Consider the following 18,017-nt stretch of genomic DNA (forward strand, 5'->3'; position numbering starts at 1 on the left):
TGTCAAAAGCCTTTTGAAAGTCCAAATATACCACATCCAGTGGTTCTCCTTTGTCCACTCTACTAGTTACATCCTCAAAAAATTCCAGAAGATTCATCAAGCATGATTTCCCTTTCATAAATCCATGCTGACTGGGACCGATCCTGTCATTGCTTTCCAAATGTGCTGCTATTTCATCCTTTAATGATTAATTCCAACATTTTCCCCACTACTGATGTCAGGCTAACCGGTCTATAATTACCCGTTTTCTCTCTGCCTCCTTTTTAAAAAAGTGGTGTTACATTAGCTACCCTCCAGTCCATATGAACTGATCCAGAGTCGATAGACTGTTGGAAAATGATCACCAATGCATCCACTATTTCTAGGGCCACTTCCTTAAGTACTCTGGGATGCAGACTATCAATCCCATCAATTTCCCTAACACAATTTCCCGCCTAATAAGGATATCCTTCAGTTCCTCCTTCTCACTAGACCCACTGTCCCCTAGTACATTCAGAAGGTTATTTGTGTCCTCCTTCGTGAAGACAGAACCGAAGTATTTGTTCAATTGGTCTGCCATTTCTTTGTTCCCCATTATAAATTCACCTGAATCCGACTGCAAGGGACCTATGTTGTCTTCACTAATCTTTTTCTCTTCACATATTTATAGAAGCTTTTGCAGTCAGTTTTTATGTTCCCTGCAAGCTTCCTCTCATACTCTATTTTCCCCTTCTTAATTAAACCCTTTGTCCTCCTCTGTTGAATTCTAAATATCTCCAGTCCTCAGGTTTGTTGCTTTTTCTGGCCAATTTATATTCCTCTTCCTTGGTTTAACACTATCCTTAATTTCCCTTGTTAGCCACGGTTGAGCCACCATCCCCATTTTATTTTTACTGCAGACAGGGATGTTCAATTGCTGATGTTCATCCATGTGATCTTTAAATATTTGCCATTGCTTATCCAACATCAACCCTTTAAGTATCCTTTGCCAGTCTATTCTAGCCAATTCACACCTCACACCATCGAAGTTTCCTTTCCTTAAGTTCTGGACCCTAGTTTCCGAATTAACTGTGTCACTCTCCATCTTAATAAAGAAATCTACCATATTATGGTCACTCTTCCCCAAGGGGCCTTGCACAACAAGATTGCTAATTAATCCCTTCTTATTACACATCACCCAGCCTAGGATGGCCAGCTCCCTAGTTGGTTCCTCGACATATTGGTCAAGAAAACCATCCCTAATAAACTCCAGGAAATCCTTCTCCACCGCATTGCTACCAATTTGGTTAGCCCAATCAATATGTAGATTAAAGTTGCCCTTGATAACTGCTGTACCTTTATTGCACACATCCCTTATTTCTTCTTTGATGCTGTCCCCAACCTCACTACTACTGTTTGGTGGTCTGTACACAACTCCCACTAGCGTTTTCTGCCCCTTGGTATTCCGCAGCTCCACCCACACTGATTCCACATCATCCAGGCTAATGTCCCTCCTTACTATTGCATTAATTTCCTTTTTAACCAGCAACGCCACCCCGCCTCCTTTTCCTCTCTGCCGATCCTTCCGAAATGTTGAATACCCCTGGATGTTGAGTTCCCAGCCTTGGTCACCCTGGAGCCATGTCTCTGTGATGCCAATTACATCATATCCATTAACTGCTATCTGCATAGTTATTTCGTCCACCTTATTCCAAATACTCCTCGCATTGAGGCACAGAGCCTTCAGGCTTGTCTTTTTAACACAATTTGCCCTTTAGAATTTTGCTGTAATGTGGCCCTTTTTGTTTTTTGCCTTGGGTTTCTCTGCCCTCCACTTTTACTATTCTCCTTTCTATCTTTTGCTTCTGCCTCCATTGTATTTCCCTCTCCCTTCCTGCATAGGTTCCCATCCCCCTGCCATATTAGTTTAACTCCTCCCCAACAGCACTAGCAAACACCCACCCGAGGACATTGGTTCCGGTCCTGCCCAGGTGCAGACCGTTCGGTTTGTACTGGTCCCACCTCCCCTAGAACCGGTTCCAATGCCCCAGGAATTTGAATCCCTCCCTTTTGCACCACTCCTGAAGCCATGTATTCATCTGAGCAATCCTGCGAGTCCTACTCTGACTAGCACGTGGCACTGGTAGCAATCCTGGGATTACTACTTTTGAGGTCCTACTTTTTAATTTAGCTCCAAACTCCCTAAATTCGTCTTGTAGGACCTCATTCAGTTTTTTACCTATATCATTCATATCTTTATGTACCACGACAACTGGCTGTTCACCCTCCCTTTTCAGAATGTCCTGCACCCGCTCCGAGACATCCTTGACCCTTGCACCAGGGAGGCAACATACCATCGTGGAGTCTTGATTGCAGCCGCAGAAACGCCTATCTATTCCCCTCACCATTGAATTCCCTATCACTATCGCTCTCCCACTCTTTTTCCTGCCCTCCTGTGCAGCAGAGCCAGCCACGGTGCCATGAACTTGGCTGCTGCTGCCCTCCCCTGATGAGTCATCCCCCTCAACAGTACTCAAAGCGGTGTATCTGTTTTACAGGGGGATGACCGCAGGGGACCCCTGCACTACCTTCCTTGCACTGCTCTTCCTGTTGGTCACCCATTTACTATCTGGCTGTGGACCCTTTACCTGCGGTGAGACCAACTCGCTTAACGTGCTATTCACATCATTCTCAGCATCGTGGATGCTCCAGAGTGAATCCACTCGCAACTCCAGTGCCACAATGCGGTCCGTCAGGAGCTGCAGGCGGATACACTTCCCGCACACGTAGTCGTCAGGCTCACCGGAAGCGTCCCTGAGTTCCCACATAGTACAGGAGGAGCATAACACGTGTCCGAGCTGTCCTGCCATGACTTAACCCTTAGATAAACTTAATACTTAAATAAACCCTCAGATAAAGTTCCAAGCAATCTTTTATACACTTAATAATGCATGTCAGCCTCGTGCAAGGTCCCCCTATTGGCCCAAAGCCCACCTGCACAATTGCTGATTGACTAATTCCATTTCACGTCACACAATCATTGGCCTATGTCTCGCACCAGATGAAGTTTCTCCAACATGTCACTTCTGACCTCGTGCCCTGTTTCACTGCCCTTCTGGGCCTCCTGTGGTTTAACAGTTTGGCCATTTGTAATTGTCCTCAAGTTACACAGCTTGCAACAGTTAATCAGTCCCACATAGAAACGTAGAAAATAGGTGCAGGAGTAGGCCATTCGGCCCCTTGAGCCTGCACCACCATTCAATACGATCATGGCTGATCATTCACCTCAGTACCCCTTTCCTGCTTTCTCTCCTTACCCCTTGATCCCTTTAGCCATAAGGGCCATATCTAACGCCCTTTTGAATATATCTAACAAACTGGCCTCAACAACTTTCTGTGGTAGAGAATTCCACAGGTTCACAACTCTCTGAGTGAAGAAGTTTCTCCTCATCTTGGTCCGAAATGGCTTACCCCTTATCCTTAGACTGTGACCTCTGGTTCTGGACTTCCCCAACATCGGGAACATTCTTCCTGCATTTAACCTGTCCAATCCCGTCAGAATTTTCTCTATTTCCATGAGACTCTCTCATTCTTCAAAATTCCAGTGAATATAAGCCTAGTCGATCCAGTCTTTCTTCATATGTCAGTCCTGCCATCCCGAGAATCAGTCTGGTGAACCTTCGCTGCACTCCCTCAATAGCAAGAATGTCCTTTCTCAGATTCGGAGACCAAAACTGAACACAATATTCCAGGTGTGGCCTCACCAAGGGCCTGTACAACTGCAGTGAGACCTCCCTGCTCCTAGACTCAAATCCTCTCGCTATGAAGGCCAACATACCATTTGCCGCCTTCACCGCCTGCTGTACCTGCATGCCCACTTTCAGATGAACCATGACACCTAGGCCTCGTTGCACCTCTCCTTTTCCTAATCTGCCGCCATTCAGATAATATTCTGCCTTTCTGTTTTTGCCATCAAAGTGGATAACCTCACACAAAAGCAAGGACATGATTAGCAAACTTTTACAAATCATTGGTTAGCCCTCAAATGGGCTATTAACAACAACACAACAACAACTTGTATTTATATAGCGCCTTTAACGTAGTGAAACGTCCCAAGGCGCTTCACAGGAGCGTTATGAGATAAAGATTTGACACCGAGCCGCGCAGGTGAAGAGGCAGGTTTTAAGGAGCGTCTTGAAGGAGGAAAGAGAGGTAGAGAGGCGGAGGGGTTTAGGGAGGGAGTTCCAGCGCTTGGGGCCCAGGCAACAGAAGGCACGGCCATCGATGGTGGAGCAATTATAATCAGGGATGCTCAGGACGGCAGAATTAGAGGAGTGCAGAGATCTCGGAGGGTTGTGGGGCTGGAGGAGATTACAGAGATAGGGAGGGGCGAGGGTCATGGAGGGATTTGTAAACAAGGATGAGAATTTTGAAATCGAGGCGTTGCTTAACCGGGAGCCAATGTAGGTCGGCGAGCACAGGGGGTGATGGGTGAGCGGGACTCGGTGCGAGTTCGGACATGGGGGCAGCGAGCACAGGGGGTGATGGGTGAGCGGGACTTGGTGTGAGTTAGGACACAGGGCAGTGAGCACAGGGGGTGATGGGTGAGCGGGACTCGGTGTGAGTTAGGACACAGGGCAGTGAGCACAGGGGGTGATGGGTGAGCGGGACTCGGTGTGAGTTAGGACATGGGCCAGCGAGCACAGGGGGTGATGGGTGAGCGGGACTCGGTGCGAGTTAGGACAGGGGGTGATGGGTGAGCGGGAATCGGTGCGAGTTAGGACACGGGGCAGCGAGCACAGGGGGTGATGGGTGAGTGGGACTTGGTGCGAGTTAGGACACGAGGCAACCGAGTTTTGGATGAGCTCAAGTTTACGTAGGGAAGAATGTGGGTGGTTTTAAGGAGCGTCTTGAAGGAGGAAAGAGAGGTAGAGAGGCGGAGAGGTTTCGGGAGGGAGTTCCAGAGCATTGGGCCCAGGCAACAGAAGGCACGGCCACCAATATTACGTCCAATTCTGGGCACTACTGCTCCTTATCATGGGATGTCTGGCTTGGCTCTCCATTCGAGGGCTCACTGAGATGCCAAGTGGAGAAATGAGGGGCCTCTCACAACCAATCTCAGTGGGCCGGTCGATGTGAGGTGTTCCATGGTCGAAGACTCTTGGGCACAGTCCCACTTTGGGCTGTCCCTCACCTTCCGCGTGTGGAGCAGGTGCCCGACATTCTGGGAACTCCATTCGATGAAGTGTGTCAAGAAAGAAAGACTTACATTTATATAGCGCCTTTCACGACCACCGGACGTCTCACAGCGCTTTACAGCCAATCAAGTACTTTTGGAGTGCAGTCACTGTTATAATGTGGGAAACGTGTCGGAAACACGGCAGCCAATTTGCGCACAGCAAGCTCCCACAAACAGCAATGTGATAATGACCAGATAATCTGTTTTTGTGATGTTGATTGAGGGATAAATATTGGCCCCAGGACACCGGGGAGAACTCCCCTGCTCTTCTTCAAAATAGTGGCCGTGGGATCTTTTACATCCACCTGAGAGGGCAGACGGGACCTCGGTTTAACGACTCATCCGAAAGATGGCACCTCCGACAGTGCAGCATTCCCTCAGCACTGCCCCTCCGACAGTGCGGCGCTCCCTCAGTACTGCCCCTCCGACAGTGCGGCACTCCCTCAGTACTGCCCCTCCGACAGTGCAGCACTCCCTCAGTACTGCCCCTCCGACAGTGCGGCGCTCCCTCAGCACTGCCCCTCCGACAGTGCGGCGCTCCCTCAGCACTGCCCCTCCGACAGTGCGGCGCTCCCTCAGCACTGCCCCTCCGACAGTGCGGCGCTCCCTCAGCACTGCCCCTCCGACAGTGCGGCACTCCCTCAGTATTGCCCCTCCGACAGTGCGGCGCTCCCTCAGCACTGCCCCTCCGACAGTGCGGCGCTCCCTCAGCACTGCCCCTCCGACAGTGCGGCGCTCCCTCAGCACTGCCCCTCCGACAGTGCGGCGCTCCCTCAGTACTGCCCCTCCGACAGTGCGGCGCTCCCTCAGTAATGCCCTTCCGACAGTGCGGCGCTCCCTCAGTACTGCCCCTCCGACAGTGCGGCGCTCCCTCAGTACTGCCCCTCTGACAGTGCGGCGCTCCCTCAGTACTGCCCCTCCGACACTGCGGCGCTCCCTCAGTACTGCCCCTCCGACAGTGCGGCGCTCCCTCAGCACTGCCCCTCCGACAGTGCGGCGCTCCCTCAGCATTGCCCCTCCGACAGTGCGGCGCTCCCTCAGCACTGCCCCTCCGACAGTGCGGCGCTCCCTCAGTACTGCCCCTCCGACAGTGCGGCGCTCCCTCAGTACTGCCCCTCCGACAGTGCGGCGCTCCCTCAGCACTGCCCCTCCGATAGTGCGGCGCTCCCTCAGCACTGCACTCGGAGTGTCGGCCCAGATTTTTGTGCTCATGTTCGTGGAGTGGGACTTGAACCCACAACCTTCTGACTCAGAGGCGAGAGGGCTCCCTCCGAGGCACAGCTGGCCTTGGAGAAGGTGCGGGGGAGGTTTACTGGAGTGGTACCTGGCCCTAACTTTATGTCTATGCCTCCCTGTTCTGGATCCCCCCCCCCCCCTCACTGGAGGAAATTGTTCCTCTCTTTGTGCATTTGAGCTGTTTTTTGGTGATTATCGATCGGGGCCTTCTGCTCGGGCGCCCCTCAGCCATTGCTGATGATTCTCTCTCCCCCCCCCCCCCCCCCCCCCGAGTGTAGGCTGACAGCTCTGCCTTTGCTTCTCAGGGGGCGTTTTGGTGTGGTGCGTGAGTGCAAGGAAAATGCCACTGGGAAAATCTTCATGGCCAAGATCATCCATTATGAAGGAGAGAACAAGCAGGCTGTCCTCCAGGAGTACGAGGTCCTCAAAGCTCTCCACCACGAGAAGATCATGTGCCTCCACGAAGCCTATGTCACTCCTCGATACCTGGTCCTCATCTCGGAAAACTGTTTGGGGAAGGAGATCCTCTACAGTTTGATTGACAGGTAGGACAGCTTGATTGGAGTGCAGGTCCACAGAGCCCTGAAGGTAGCAGGCCAGGTCGATAAGGTGGTGAAGAAGGTATTTAGGATTCTTTCCTTTATTAGCCATGTGATATATTGTTACGACATCACTAACAAGATGGCTCCAATACATCATGTGACTTTATTGTTATACCATGAGTAGCTGCACTACCACAGTAGTCCACTAGGTGGAACTAGATATTACACTTTTCCCTCCTTAATGAAGAAGTAATTATAACAAAATTATCATCATACATAACTTGCATGGTTATGCACGACAAAAATGTTGCCATATTTACAGATCAAACTTAACCACTGGTTTTCTGTTCCGAAGAGATACCTTCGCTCTCGAACAGAACCTCCCAAACATGGTGTTGAACTTAGACTCATTCTTGGCTGAGCCTCAGGAGAGTTTTTTCTCCAAGGGGAACCCTTGATTTACATTTGGACTCTCCACAACTTCAGACTGTTTTTCTGCCTGACTCAGACTCGGACTTAAATTCTGACTTTCTCTTGGATTTGTTTCTAGTACATTTAACGTAGGATATGCTGCTGGTACTTAACTTATAACAAGGCTGTCTGACTGATCCGAAATAATCGAATCATTCCAACTTTCAACTCCTTCCACATCTGTAGGTAAAATATGATCAATGTGATCAAACCTAACTTGTCCATGATCAAACATCTTGACCAAATCATAGAATCACAGAAATTTACAGCACGGAAGGAGGCCATTCGGCCCATCGTGTCCGTGCCGGCCGACCAAGAGCTACCCAGCCTAATCCCACTTTCCCACTCTGGGTCCGTAGCCCAGTAGGTCAAGTGCACATCCAAGTACTGTTTAAATGTGGTGAGTGTTTCTGCCTCTGTCACCCTTTCAGGCCGTGAGTTCCAGACCCCCACCACCCTCTGGGTGAAGAAATTTCTCCTCAAATCCCCTCTAAACCTTCTACTTAATAACTTTAAATTCATGCCCCCTGGTTGTTGACCCCTCTGCTAAGGGAAATATGCCCTTTCTATCCACTCTATCCAGGCCCCTCATCATTTTATACACCTCAATCAGGTCTCCCCAAATGTGAGCGAGGACCACATATCTTCACCACTCTTCCTGGAAGCCATTTTAACCATTTATGGTGATGGTTCTTCATTACAAGTCAGAGGATACAAGAGCAGAGAGGTTATGCTTGAACTGTATAAAACACTGGTTAGGCCACAGCTGGAGTACTGCGTGCAGTTCTGGTCACCACATTACAGGAAGGATGTGATTGCACTGGAGAGGGTGCAGAGGAGATTTACGAGGATGTTGCCTGGACTGGAGAATTTTAGCTATGAGGAAAGATTGGATAGGCTGGGGTTGTTTTCTTTGGAACAGAGGAGGCTGAGGGGAGACTTTATTGAGGTGTATAAAATGATGAGGGGCCTGGATAGAGTGGATAGGAAGGACCTATTTCCCTTAGCAGACGGATCAACAACCAGGGGGCATGGATTTAAAGTAATTGGGGGGAGGTTTAGAGGGGATTTGAGGGGAAATGTCTTCACCCAGAGGGTGGTGGGGGTCTGGAACTCACTGCCTGAAAGGGTGGTAGAGGCAGAAACCCTCACCACATTTAAACAGTACTTGGATGTGCACCTGAAGTGCCGTAACCTACAGGGCTACGGACCGAGAGCTGGAAAGTGGGATTAGGCTGGGTAGCTCTTAGTCGGCCGGCAAGGACACGATGGGCCGAATGGCCTCCTTCCGTGCTGTAAATTTCTGAGATTCCAAGATGGGCAGCACGGTTTGATTGACGTTACTACAGATTAATGGATTACGTCTGATCTTCAGAATGAAAGCAGATAGATTGGATGAAGAAGTCTGATATGTGGCCAGATACGTTGGGGTGATCCCTCAGGTTGTGCTCAGTGTGAGATATTCAGGGTAAAAGGGATTGTTGGGCGAGCCAGTTACTGGAATGCAGAACCTTCAGTGAGCGCTAGCTCGAGTCACGGCTCACCCTCTCACTCCTCTCCCCTCCCCTACGCAGGTTCCGTTACTCGGAGGATGACGTGGTGGGTTACATCCTGCAGGTGCTGCAAGGCCTGGAGTATTTGCACAGTCGACGCATCGTGCACCTGGACATCAAGCCAGACAACGTCATCATCACCTACCTCAACGTGGTCAAGCTGGTGGACTTCGGGAGCGCTCACTTCTTCAACGCCACCGTCCCCAAGCCCCTGGGCCATCGCGTGGGCACCCCCGAGAACATGTGTGAGTGCAGAGCCTGCGCCTGGGGGGTGGGGGGGGGTGCTGGGCAGAGCCTCCGCCCGAGGGGGGGGGGGCGAGTGGGGGGGTCCGCGGGGCTGGGCAGAACCGGAGCACGCACCGATCGGCGTGATCACGGGGCCATCCTCTGCCACCCCTTCACCCACCGGTCAGTGAGCCCACCCCTCCCCCCCCCTCACCCACCGGTCAGTGAGCCCACTCCTCCTCCCCCTTCACCCACCGGTCAGTGAGCCATCCCCTCCCCCTCCCCCCCCTCACCCACCGGTCAGTGAGCCCACCCCTCCCCCCCCCTCACCCACCGGTCAGTGAGCCCACTCCTCCTCCCCCTCACCCACCGGTCAGTGAGCCATCCCCTCCCCCTCCCCCCCCTCACCATCCGGTCAGTGAGCCCACCCCTCCCCCCCCCTCACCCACCGGTCAGTGAGCCCACCCCCCCCCCCCTCACCCACCGGTCAGTGAGCCATCCCCTCCCCCTCCCCCCCCTCACCATCCGGTCAGTGAGCCCACTCCCCCCCCCTTCACCCACCGGTCAGTGAGCCATCCCCTCCCCCTCCCCCCCCTCACCATCCGGTCAGTGAGCCCACTCCCCCCCCCTTCACCCACCGGTCAGTGAGCCATCCCCTCCTCCTCCCCCCCTCACCCACCGGTCAGTGAGCCCTCCCCTCCCCCTCCCCCCTCACCCACCGATCAGTGGGCACTCCCCTCCCCCCCCCTCACCCACCGGTCAGTGAGCCCTCCTCCCCCCCTCACCCACTCGTCAGTGGGCCCTCCTCTCCCCCCCTCACCCATTGGTCAGAGGGCCCTCCCCTCCCCCCTCACTGCCTGGTCAGTGGGCCCTCCCCTCCCCCCCTCACCCACAAGTCAGTGAGCCATCCCCTCCCCCTCCCCCCCTCACCCACCGGTCAGTGAGCCCTCCACCCCCCCTCACCCACTCGTCAGTGGGCCCTCCCCTCCCCCCCTCACCCATTGGTCAGAGGGCCCTCCCCTCCCCCCCTCACTGCCTGGTCAGTGGGCCCTCCCCTCCCCCCCTCACCCACAAGTCAGTGAGCCATCCCCTCCCCCTCCCCCACCGGTCAGTGAGCCCACCCCTCCCCCCCCTCACCCACCGGTCAGTGGGCACTCCCCTCCCCCCCCTCACCCACCGGTCAGTGAGCCCACCCCTCCCCCCTCACCCACCGGTCAGTGGGCACTCCCCTCCCCCCCCTCACCCACCGGTCAGTGAGCCCTCCCCTCCCCCCCTCACCCACCGGTCAGTGAGCCCACCCATCCCCCCCCTCACCCACCGGTCAGTGAGCCCTCCCCTCCCCCTCCCACCTCACCCACCGGTCAGTGGGCACACCCCTCCCCCCCCTCACCTACCGGTCAGTGAGCCCTCCTCCCCCCCTCACCCGCTGGTCAGTGGGCCCTCCCCTCCCCCCCTCACCCATTGGTCAGAGGGCCCTCCCCTCCCCCCCTCACTGTCTGGTCAGTGGGCCCTCCCCTCCCCCCCCCTCACCCACCGGTCAGTGAGCCCTCCCCTCCCCCCCCCCTCACCCACCGGTCAGTGGGCACTCCCCCCCCCCCCCTCACCCACCGGTCAGTGAGCCCTCCCCTCCCCACCCCTCACCCACCGGTCAGTGGGCACTCCCCCCCCCCCTCACCCACCGGTCAGTGAGCCCTCCCCCCCCTCACCCACTGGTCAGTGGGCCCTCCCCTCCCCCCCTCACCCACCGGTCAGTGGGCACTCCCCCCCCCCCCCCTCACCCACCGGTCAGTGAGCCCTCCCCCCCCCTCACCCACTGGTCAGTGGGCCCTCCCCTCCCCCCCTCACCCATTGGTCAGTGGGCCCTCCCCTCCCCCCCCGCCACCGGTCAGTGAGCCCTCCCCTCCCCCTCCCCCCCTCACCCACTGGTCACTGAGCCCTCCCCTCCCCCTCCCCCCCCCCTCCCCCCCTCACCCACTGGTCAGTGAGCCCTCCCCTCCTCTCCCCCCCTCACCCACTGGTCAGTGAGCCCTCCCCTCCCCCTCCCCCCCTCACCCACCGATCAGTGGGCCCTCCCCTCCCCCCATCACTCCCTGGTCAGTGAGCTCCCCCCTCACTCCCCGGTCAGTGAGTCCTCCCCCCCCCCTCACCCACCGGTCAGTGGGCCCTCCCCTCCACTCCCCCCTCACCCACCGGTCAGTGAGCCCCCCCCCCCTCACTCCCCGGTCAGTGAGCCATCCCCTCCCCCTCCCCCCCTCACCCACCAGTCAGTGAGCCCTCCCCTCCCCCACCCACCCACCCACTGGTCAGTGAGCCCTCCCCTTCCCCACCCACCGGTCAGTGAGCCCTCCCCTTCCCCCCTCACCCACCGGTCAGTGAGCTCTCCCCTCCCCTCTCCCCCTCACTCCCCAGTCAGTGAGCCCTCCTCTCCCCCCCCTTACCACCGGTCAGTGGGCCCTCCCCTCCCCCACCCACCCACCGGTCAGTAAGCCCTCTCCCCCCCCCCACTGGTCAATGGGCCCTCCCCTCCCCTCCCACCCTCACCCACCGGTCAGTGAGCCCTCCCCTCCCCTCCCCCCCTCACCCACTGGTCAGTGAGCCCTCCCCTCCCCCCTCACCCACCGGTCAGTGAGCCCTCCCCTCCCCTCTCCCCCTCATTCCACGGTCAGTGAGCCCTCCCCTCCCCCCCTCACCCAACGGTCAGTGGGCCCTCCCCTCCCCCCCCTCACCCACCGGTCAGTGGGCCCTCCCCTCCCCCCCCCACCGGTCAGTGGGCCCTCCCCTCCCCCCCCTCACCCACCAGTCAGTGGGCCCTCCACTCCCCCCCCCACTGGTCAGTGGGCCCTCCCCTCCCCCCTCCACTGGTCAGTGGGCCCTCCCCTCCCCCCCTCACCCACCGGTCAGTGGGCCCTCCCCTCCCCCCTCCACTGGTCAGTGGGCCCTCCCCTCCCCCCCTCACCCACTGGTCAGTGGGCCCTCCCCTCCCCCCCTCACCCACTGGTCAGTGGGCCCTCCCCTCCCCCCTCACCCACCGGTCAGAGGCCCCCCCCCCCCCAGTGCCGCGATTGTTAACGTGGCGAAGGCACCAATTTGGGAACGCCCGGGTGACCACCCTCCTGCCGTCCAGATTATCGGCCGGGGAATGGAGGGGCTGCAGGCTCTGCCTCGAGGCCAAGCTCCCCGGGGGATGCAGGGTCACCCCAGCTCCCTCAGTGTGGAGATGGTGGGGGGGGGGGGGGGGCAGTGGAGAGGGGGGGGTGCAGATGTGGGGTAGGGGGGGGGGTGGAGGGGGGGTGCAGGCACTCTGGGCGGGAGGGCAGGAGGGGGCGATACTGAAACTGACTCCCGGTGCACTGTCCCGGTGAACTGGGTGTAAAACAGGCGGCAAATACACCGTCCTTCCCACTGTCCCCTTCCGCCCCAAACACTCACTCACTCACTCACTCACTCACTCACTCACTCACTCACTCACTCACTCACTCACTCATACTCACTCACACACTCACTCATACTCACTCACTCACTCACTCATACACTCACTCACTCACTCATACTCACTCACTCTCACACACTCACACACTCACTCACTCACTCATACACACTCACACACTCACTCATACTCACTCACTCACTCACTCACTCACTCATACACACTCACTCACTCACTCACTCACTCACTCATACACACTCACTCACTCACTCACTCATACTCACTCACTCTCACACTCACACACTCACTCACTCACTCATACACACTCACACACTCACTCATACACACTCACTCACTTACTCACTCTCACACACTCACACACTCACTCACTCATACACACTCACTCACTTACTCACTCTCACACACTCACTTACTCACTCTCACACACTCACTCACTCATACACACTCACACACTCACTCATACACACTCACTCACTCTCACACACTCATACACACACACTCACTCACTCTCACACACTCATACACACTTACTCACTCACTCACTCATACACACTCACTCACTCACTCATACACACTCACTCACTCACTCTCACACACACTCATACACACACTCACTCACTCACTCACTCACTCACTCACTCATACTCACTCACTCACTCTCACACTCATACACACTCACACACACTCACTCACACACACTCATACACACTCACACACACTCACTCACTCACTGACACACTTACTCACTCATTCACACACTCATACACACTCACACTCACTCATACACACTCACTCACTCTCACACACTCATACACACTCACTCACACACTCATACACACTCACTCACTCACCTCATACACACTCACTCACTCACTCTCACACACACTCATGCACACTCACTCACTCATACACACTCACTCACTCACTCACTCACTCACTCACACACACTCACTGACTCACTCACTCACTCACTTACTCACTCATTCACACTCATACACACACGCACTCACTCATACACAGTCACTCACTCATACACACTCACTCACTCACCTCATACACACTCACTCACTCACTCTCACACACACTCATACACACTCACTCACTCACTTATACACACTCACTCACTCACTCTCACACACTCATACACACTCACACTCACTCACTCATACACACTCACTCACTCACTCTCACACACTCATACACACTCACACTCACTGACTCACTCACTCACACACACATACACACTCACACACTCACACGCACTCACAAACACTCACACAGACACTCACTCACTCACACACACTCAGACAAACTCACACACTCACTCACTCAAACACTCACACATCCATACTCACACTCACACTCACTCACACACATGCACACTCACACTCACACTCACACTCACACACACACTCACTCACACACACACACACACTCACTCACTCACACACACTCATACACACTCACGCACTCACTCACAAACATTCACACACACTCATACACACTCACTCACTCACACGCACTCATACACACCCACACACTCACTCACACACACTCAGACAAACTCACACACTCACTCACTCACTCAAACACTCACATACCCATACTCACACTTACACTCACTCACACACATGCACACTCACACACACTCACACACACTTACACACACTCACTCACACACACACACACACTCATACACACTCGCGCACTCACTCACAAACATTCACACACACTCATACACACTCACTCACTCACACGCACTCATACACACCCACACACTCACTCACACACACTCAGACAAACTCACACACTCACTCACTCACTCAAACACTCACATACCCATACTCACACTTACACTCACTCACACACATGCACACTCACACACACTCACACACACTTATACACACTCACTCACACACACACACACACACACTCACTCACTCACACTCATACACACTCACTGACTCACTCACACACACTCACACACACTCACTGACTCACTCACTCACTGACTCACTCACTCACTCACACACTCATACACACTCACACACACTCATACACACTCACACACACTCACTCACACACACTCATACACTCACTCACAAACACTCTCACAGACTCACTCACTCACTCAGACTCAGATACACTCACTCACTCACTCAAACACTCACAAACCCATACTCACACTCACACTCACTCACACACACGCACACTCACACTCACTCACACACTCTCACTCACTCACACACACTCACACTCACATATACTCACACTCACATACACACACACACACATTCATTCACTCTCTCACACACACACACTCACACACTCACACTCATTCACACAGACACTCACACACACACTCACACACACACTCACTCATACTCACTCACTCACACACTCACACAAATACACACACACACACACACACTCTCACTAACTCACTCACTCACTCACTCTCACACTCACACTCACTCACTCACTCTCACAGTTACACTCACTCACTCTCACACACACTCACACTCACTCACACTCACACACGCTCACTCACTCTCACACACACTCACGCACATACTCATACACTCACACTCACTCACTCACTCACTCACTCACTCACTCACTAACACTCACACACTCACACTCACTCACTCTCACACACATTCACACACACTCACACTCACTCACTCACTCACACTCACCCACTCACTCACTCTCACACTCACTCACTCACAAACTCACATACTCACTCACTCACGCTCACACTCACTCACACTCACTCACTATCACACTCACTCTTACACAATCACTCACTCACTCACACACTAACTCTCTCACAATCACACTTACTCTCATACACACAGTCACTCACTCACTGACTCACTTACTCACTCATTCACACACTCATACACACACTCACTCACTCACTCATACACACTCACTCACTCACTCTCACACACTCATACACACTCACTCACTCACTGTCACACACTCACTCACTCACTCACACACTCATACACACTCACTCACTCATACACACTCACTCACTCACTCACCTCATACACACTCACTCACTCACACTCTCACACTCATACACACTCACTCACTCATACACACTCACTCACTCACTCTCACACACTCATACACACTCACTCACTCACACACATTCATACTCACTCACTCACACTCATACTCACTCACTCACTCACTCACTGACTCACTCACTCACACACACGCATACACACTCACACACTCACACGCACTCACAAACACTCACACAGACACTCACTCACTCACACACACTCAGACAAACTCACACACTCACTCACTCACTCACACACACACACTCTCACTCACACACACACACTCTCACTCTCACACACACACACACACACTCAATCTCACTCTCACTCACACACACACACACACACACACACACACACTCACACACACACACACTCACACACATACACTCACACTCACACTCACACTCACTCACACACACACTCACACGCTCACTCTCACACACACACGCTCACACTGACTCCTAGAAACATAGAAAATAGGTGCAGGAGCAGGCCATTCAGCCCTTCTAGCCTGCACCGCCATTCAATGAGTTCATGGCTCAACATGAAACTTCAGTACCCCCTTCCTGCTTTCTCGCCATACCCCTTGATCCCCCGAGTAGTAAGGACTTCATCTAACTCCCTTTTGAATATATTTAGTGAATTGGCCTCAACTACTTTCTGTGGTAGAGAATTCCACAGGTTCACCACTCTCTGGGTGAAGAAGTTTCTCCTCATCTCGGTCCTAAATGGCTTACCCCTTATCCTTAGACTGTGACCCCTGGTTCTGGACTTCCCCAACATTGGGAACATTCTTCCTGCATCTAACCTGTCTAAACCCGTCAGAATTTTAAACGTTTCTATGAGGTCCCCTTTCATTCTTCTGAACTCCAGTGAATACAAGCCCAGTTGATCCAGTCTTTCTTGATAGGTCAGTCCCGCCATCCCGGGAATCAGTCTGGTGAATCTTCGCTGCACTCCCTCAATAGCAAGAATGTCCTTCCTCAAGTTAGGAGACCAAAACTGTACACAATACTCCAGGTGTGGCCTCACCAAGGCCCTGTACAACTGTAGCAACACCTCCCTGCCCCTGTACTCAAATCCCCTCGCTATGAAGGCCAACATGCCATTTGCTTTCTTAACCGCCTGCTGTACCTGCATGCCAACCTTCATTGACTGATGTACCATGACACCCAGGTCTTGTTGCACCTCCCCTTTTCCTAATCTGTCACCGTTCAGATAATAGTCTGTCTCTCTGTTTTTACCACCAAAGTGGATAACCTCACATTTATCCACATTATACTTCATCTGCCATGCATTTGCCCACTCACCTAACCTATCCAAATCACTCTGCAGCCTCATAGCATCCTCCTTGCAGCTCACACATCCACCCAACTTAGTGTCATCCGCAAATTTGGAGATACTACATTTAATCCCCTCGTCTAAATCATTAATGTACAATGTAAACAGCTGGGGCCCCAGCACAGAACCTTGCGGTACCCCACTAGTCACCGCCTGCCATTCTGAAAAGTATCCATTTACTCCTACTCTTTGCTTCCTGTCTGACAACCAGTTCTCAATCTACGTCAGCACACTACCCCCAATCCCATGTGCTTTAACTTTGCACATTAATCTCTTGTGTGGGACCTTGTCAAAAGCCTTCTGAAAGTCCAAATACACCACATCAACTGGTTCTCCCTTGTCCACTCTACTGGAAACATCCTCAAAAAATTCCAGAAGATTTGTCAAGCATGATTTCCCTTTCACAAATCCATGCTGACTTGGACCTATCATGTCACCTCTTTCCAAATGTGCTGCTATGACATCCTTAATAATTGATTCCATCATTTTACCCACTACTGAGGTCAGGCTGACCGGTCTGTAATTCCCTGTTTTCTCTCTCCCTCCTTATTTAAAAAGTGGGGTTACATTGGCTACCCTCCACTCGATAGGAACTGATCCAGAGTCAATGGAATGTTGGAAAATGACTGTCAATGCATCTGCTATTTCCAAGGCCACCTCCTTAAGTACTCTGGGATGCAGTCCATCAGGCTCTGGGGATTTATCGGCCTTCAATCCCATCAATTTCCCCAACACAATTTCCCGACTAATAAGGATTTCCCTCAGTTCCTCCTTCTTACTCGACCCTCCGACCCCTTTTATATCCGGAAGGTTGTTTGTGTCCTCCTAAGTGAATACCGAACCAAAGTACTTGTTCAATTGGTCTGCCATTTCTTTGTTCCCCGTTATGACTTCCCCTTATTCTGACTGCAGGGGACCTAC

The 18,017-nt window shown here is 53.5% G+C and overlaps 1 protein-coding gene across 1 annotated transcript in view; it reads left to right on the forward strand.

The window, feature by feature from the left end:
• Nucleotides 1-18,017, forward strand: part of LOC139260440 (striated muscle-specific serine/threonine-protein kinase-like) — a 458,414-nt gene that overhangs the window by 411,534 nt on the left and 28,863 nt on the right. The window contains exons 37-38 of the mRNA XM_070877003.1: nucleotides 6,739-6,978; nucleotides 9,021-9,244. Of these exons, the coding sequence (XP_070733104.1) occupies nucleotides 6,739-6,978; nucleotides 9,021-9,244 (464 nt within the window). The remainder of the gene's footprint in view (nucleotides 1-6,738; nucleotides 6,979-9,020; nucleotides 9,245-18,017) is intronic.

The sequence above is a fragment of the Pristiophorus japonicus genome, chromosome 3 (assembly GCF_044704955.1).
Source record: "Pristiophorus japonicus isolate sPriJap1 chromosome 3, sPriJap1.hap1, whole genome shotgun sequence".
In the NCBI taxonomy this organism is placed as follows: domain Eukaryota; kingdom Metazoa; phylum Chordata; class Chondrichthyes; family Pristiophoridae; genus Pristiophorus; species Pristiophorus japonicus.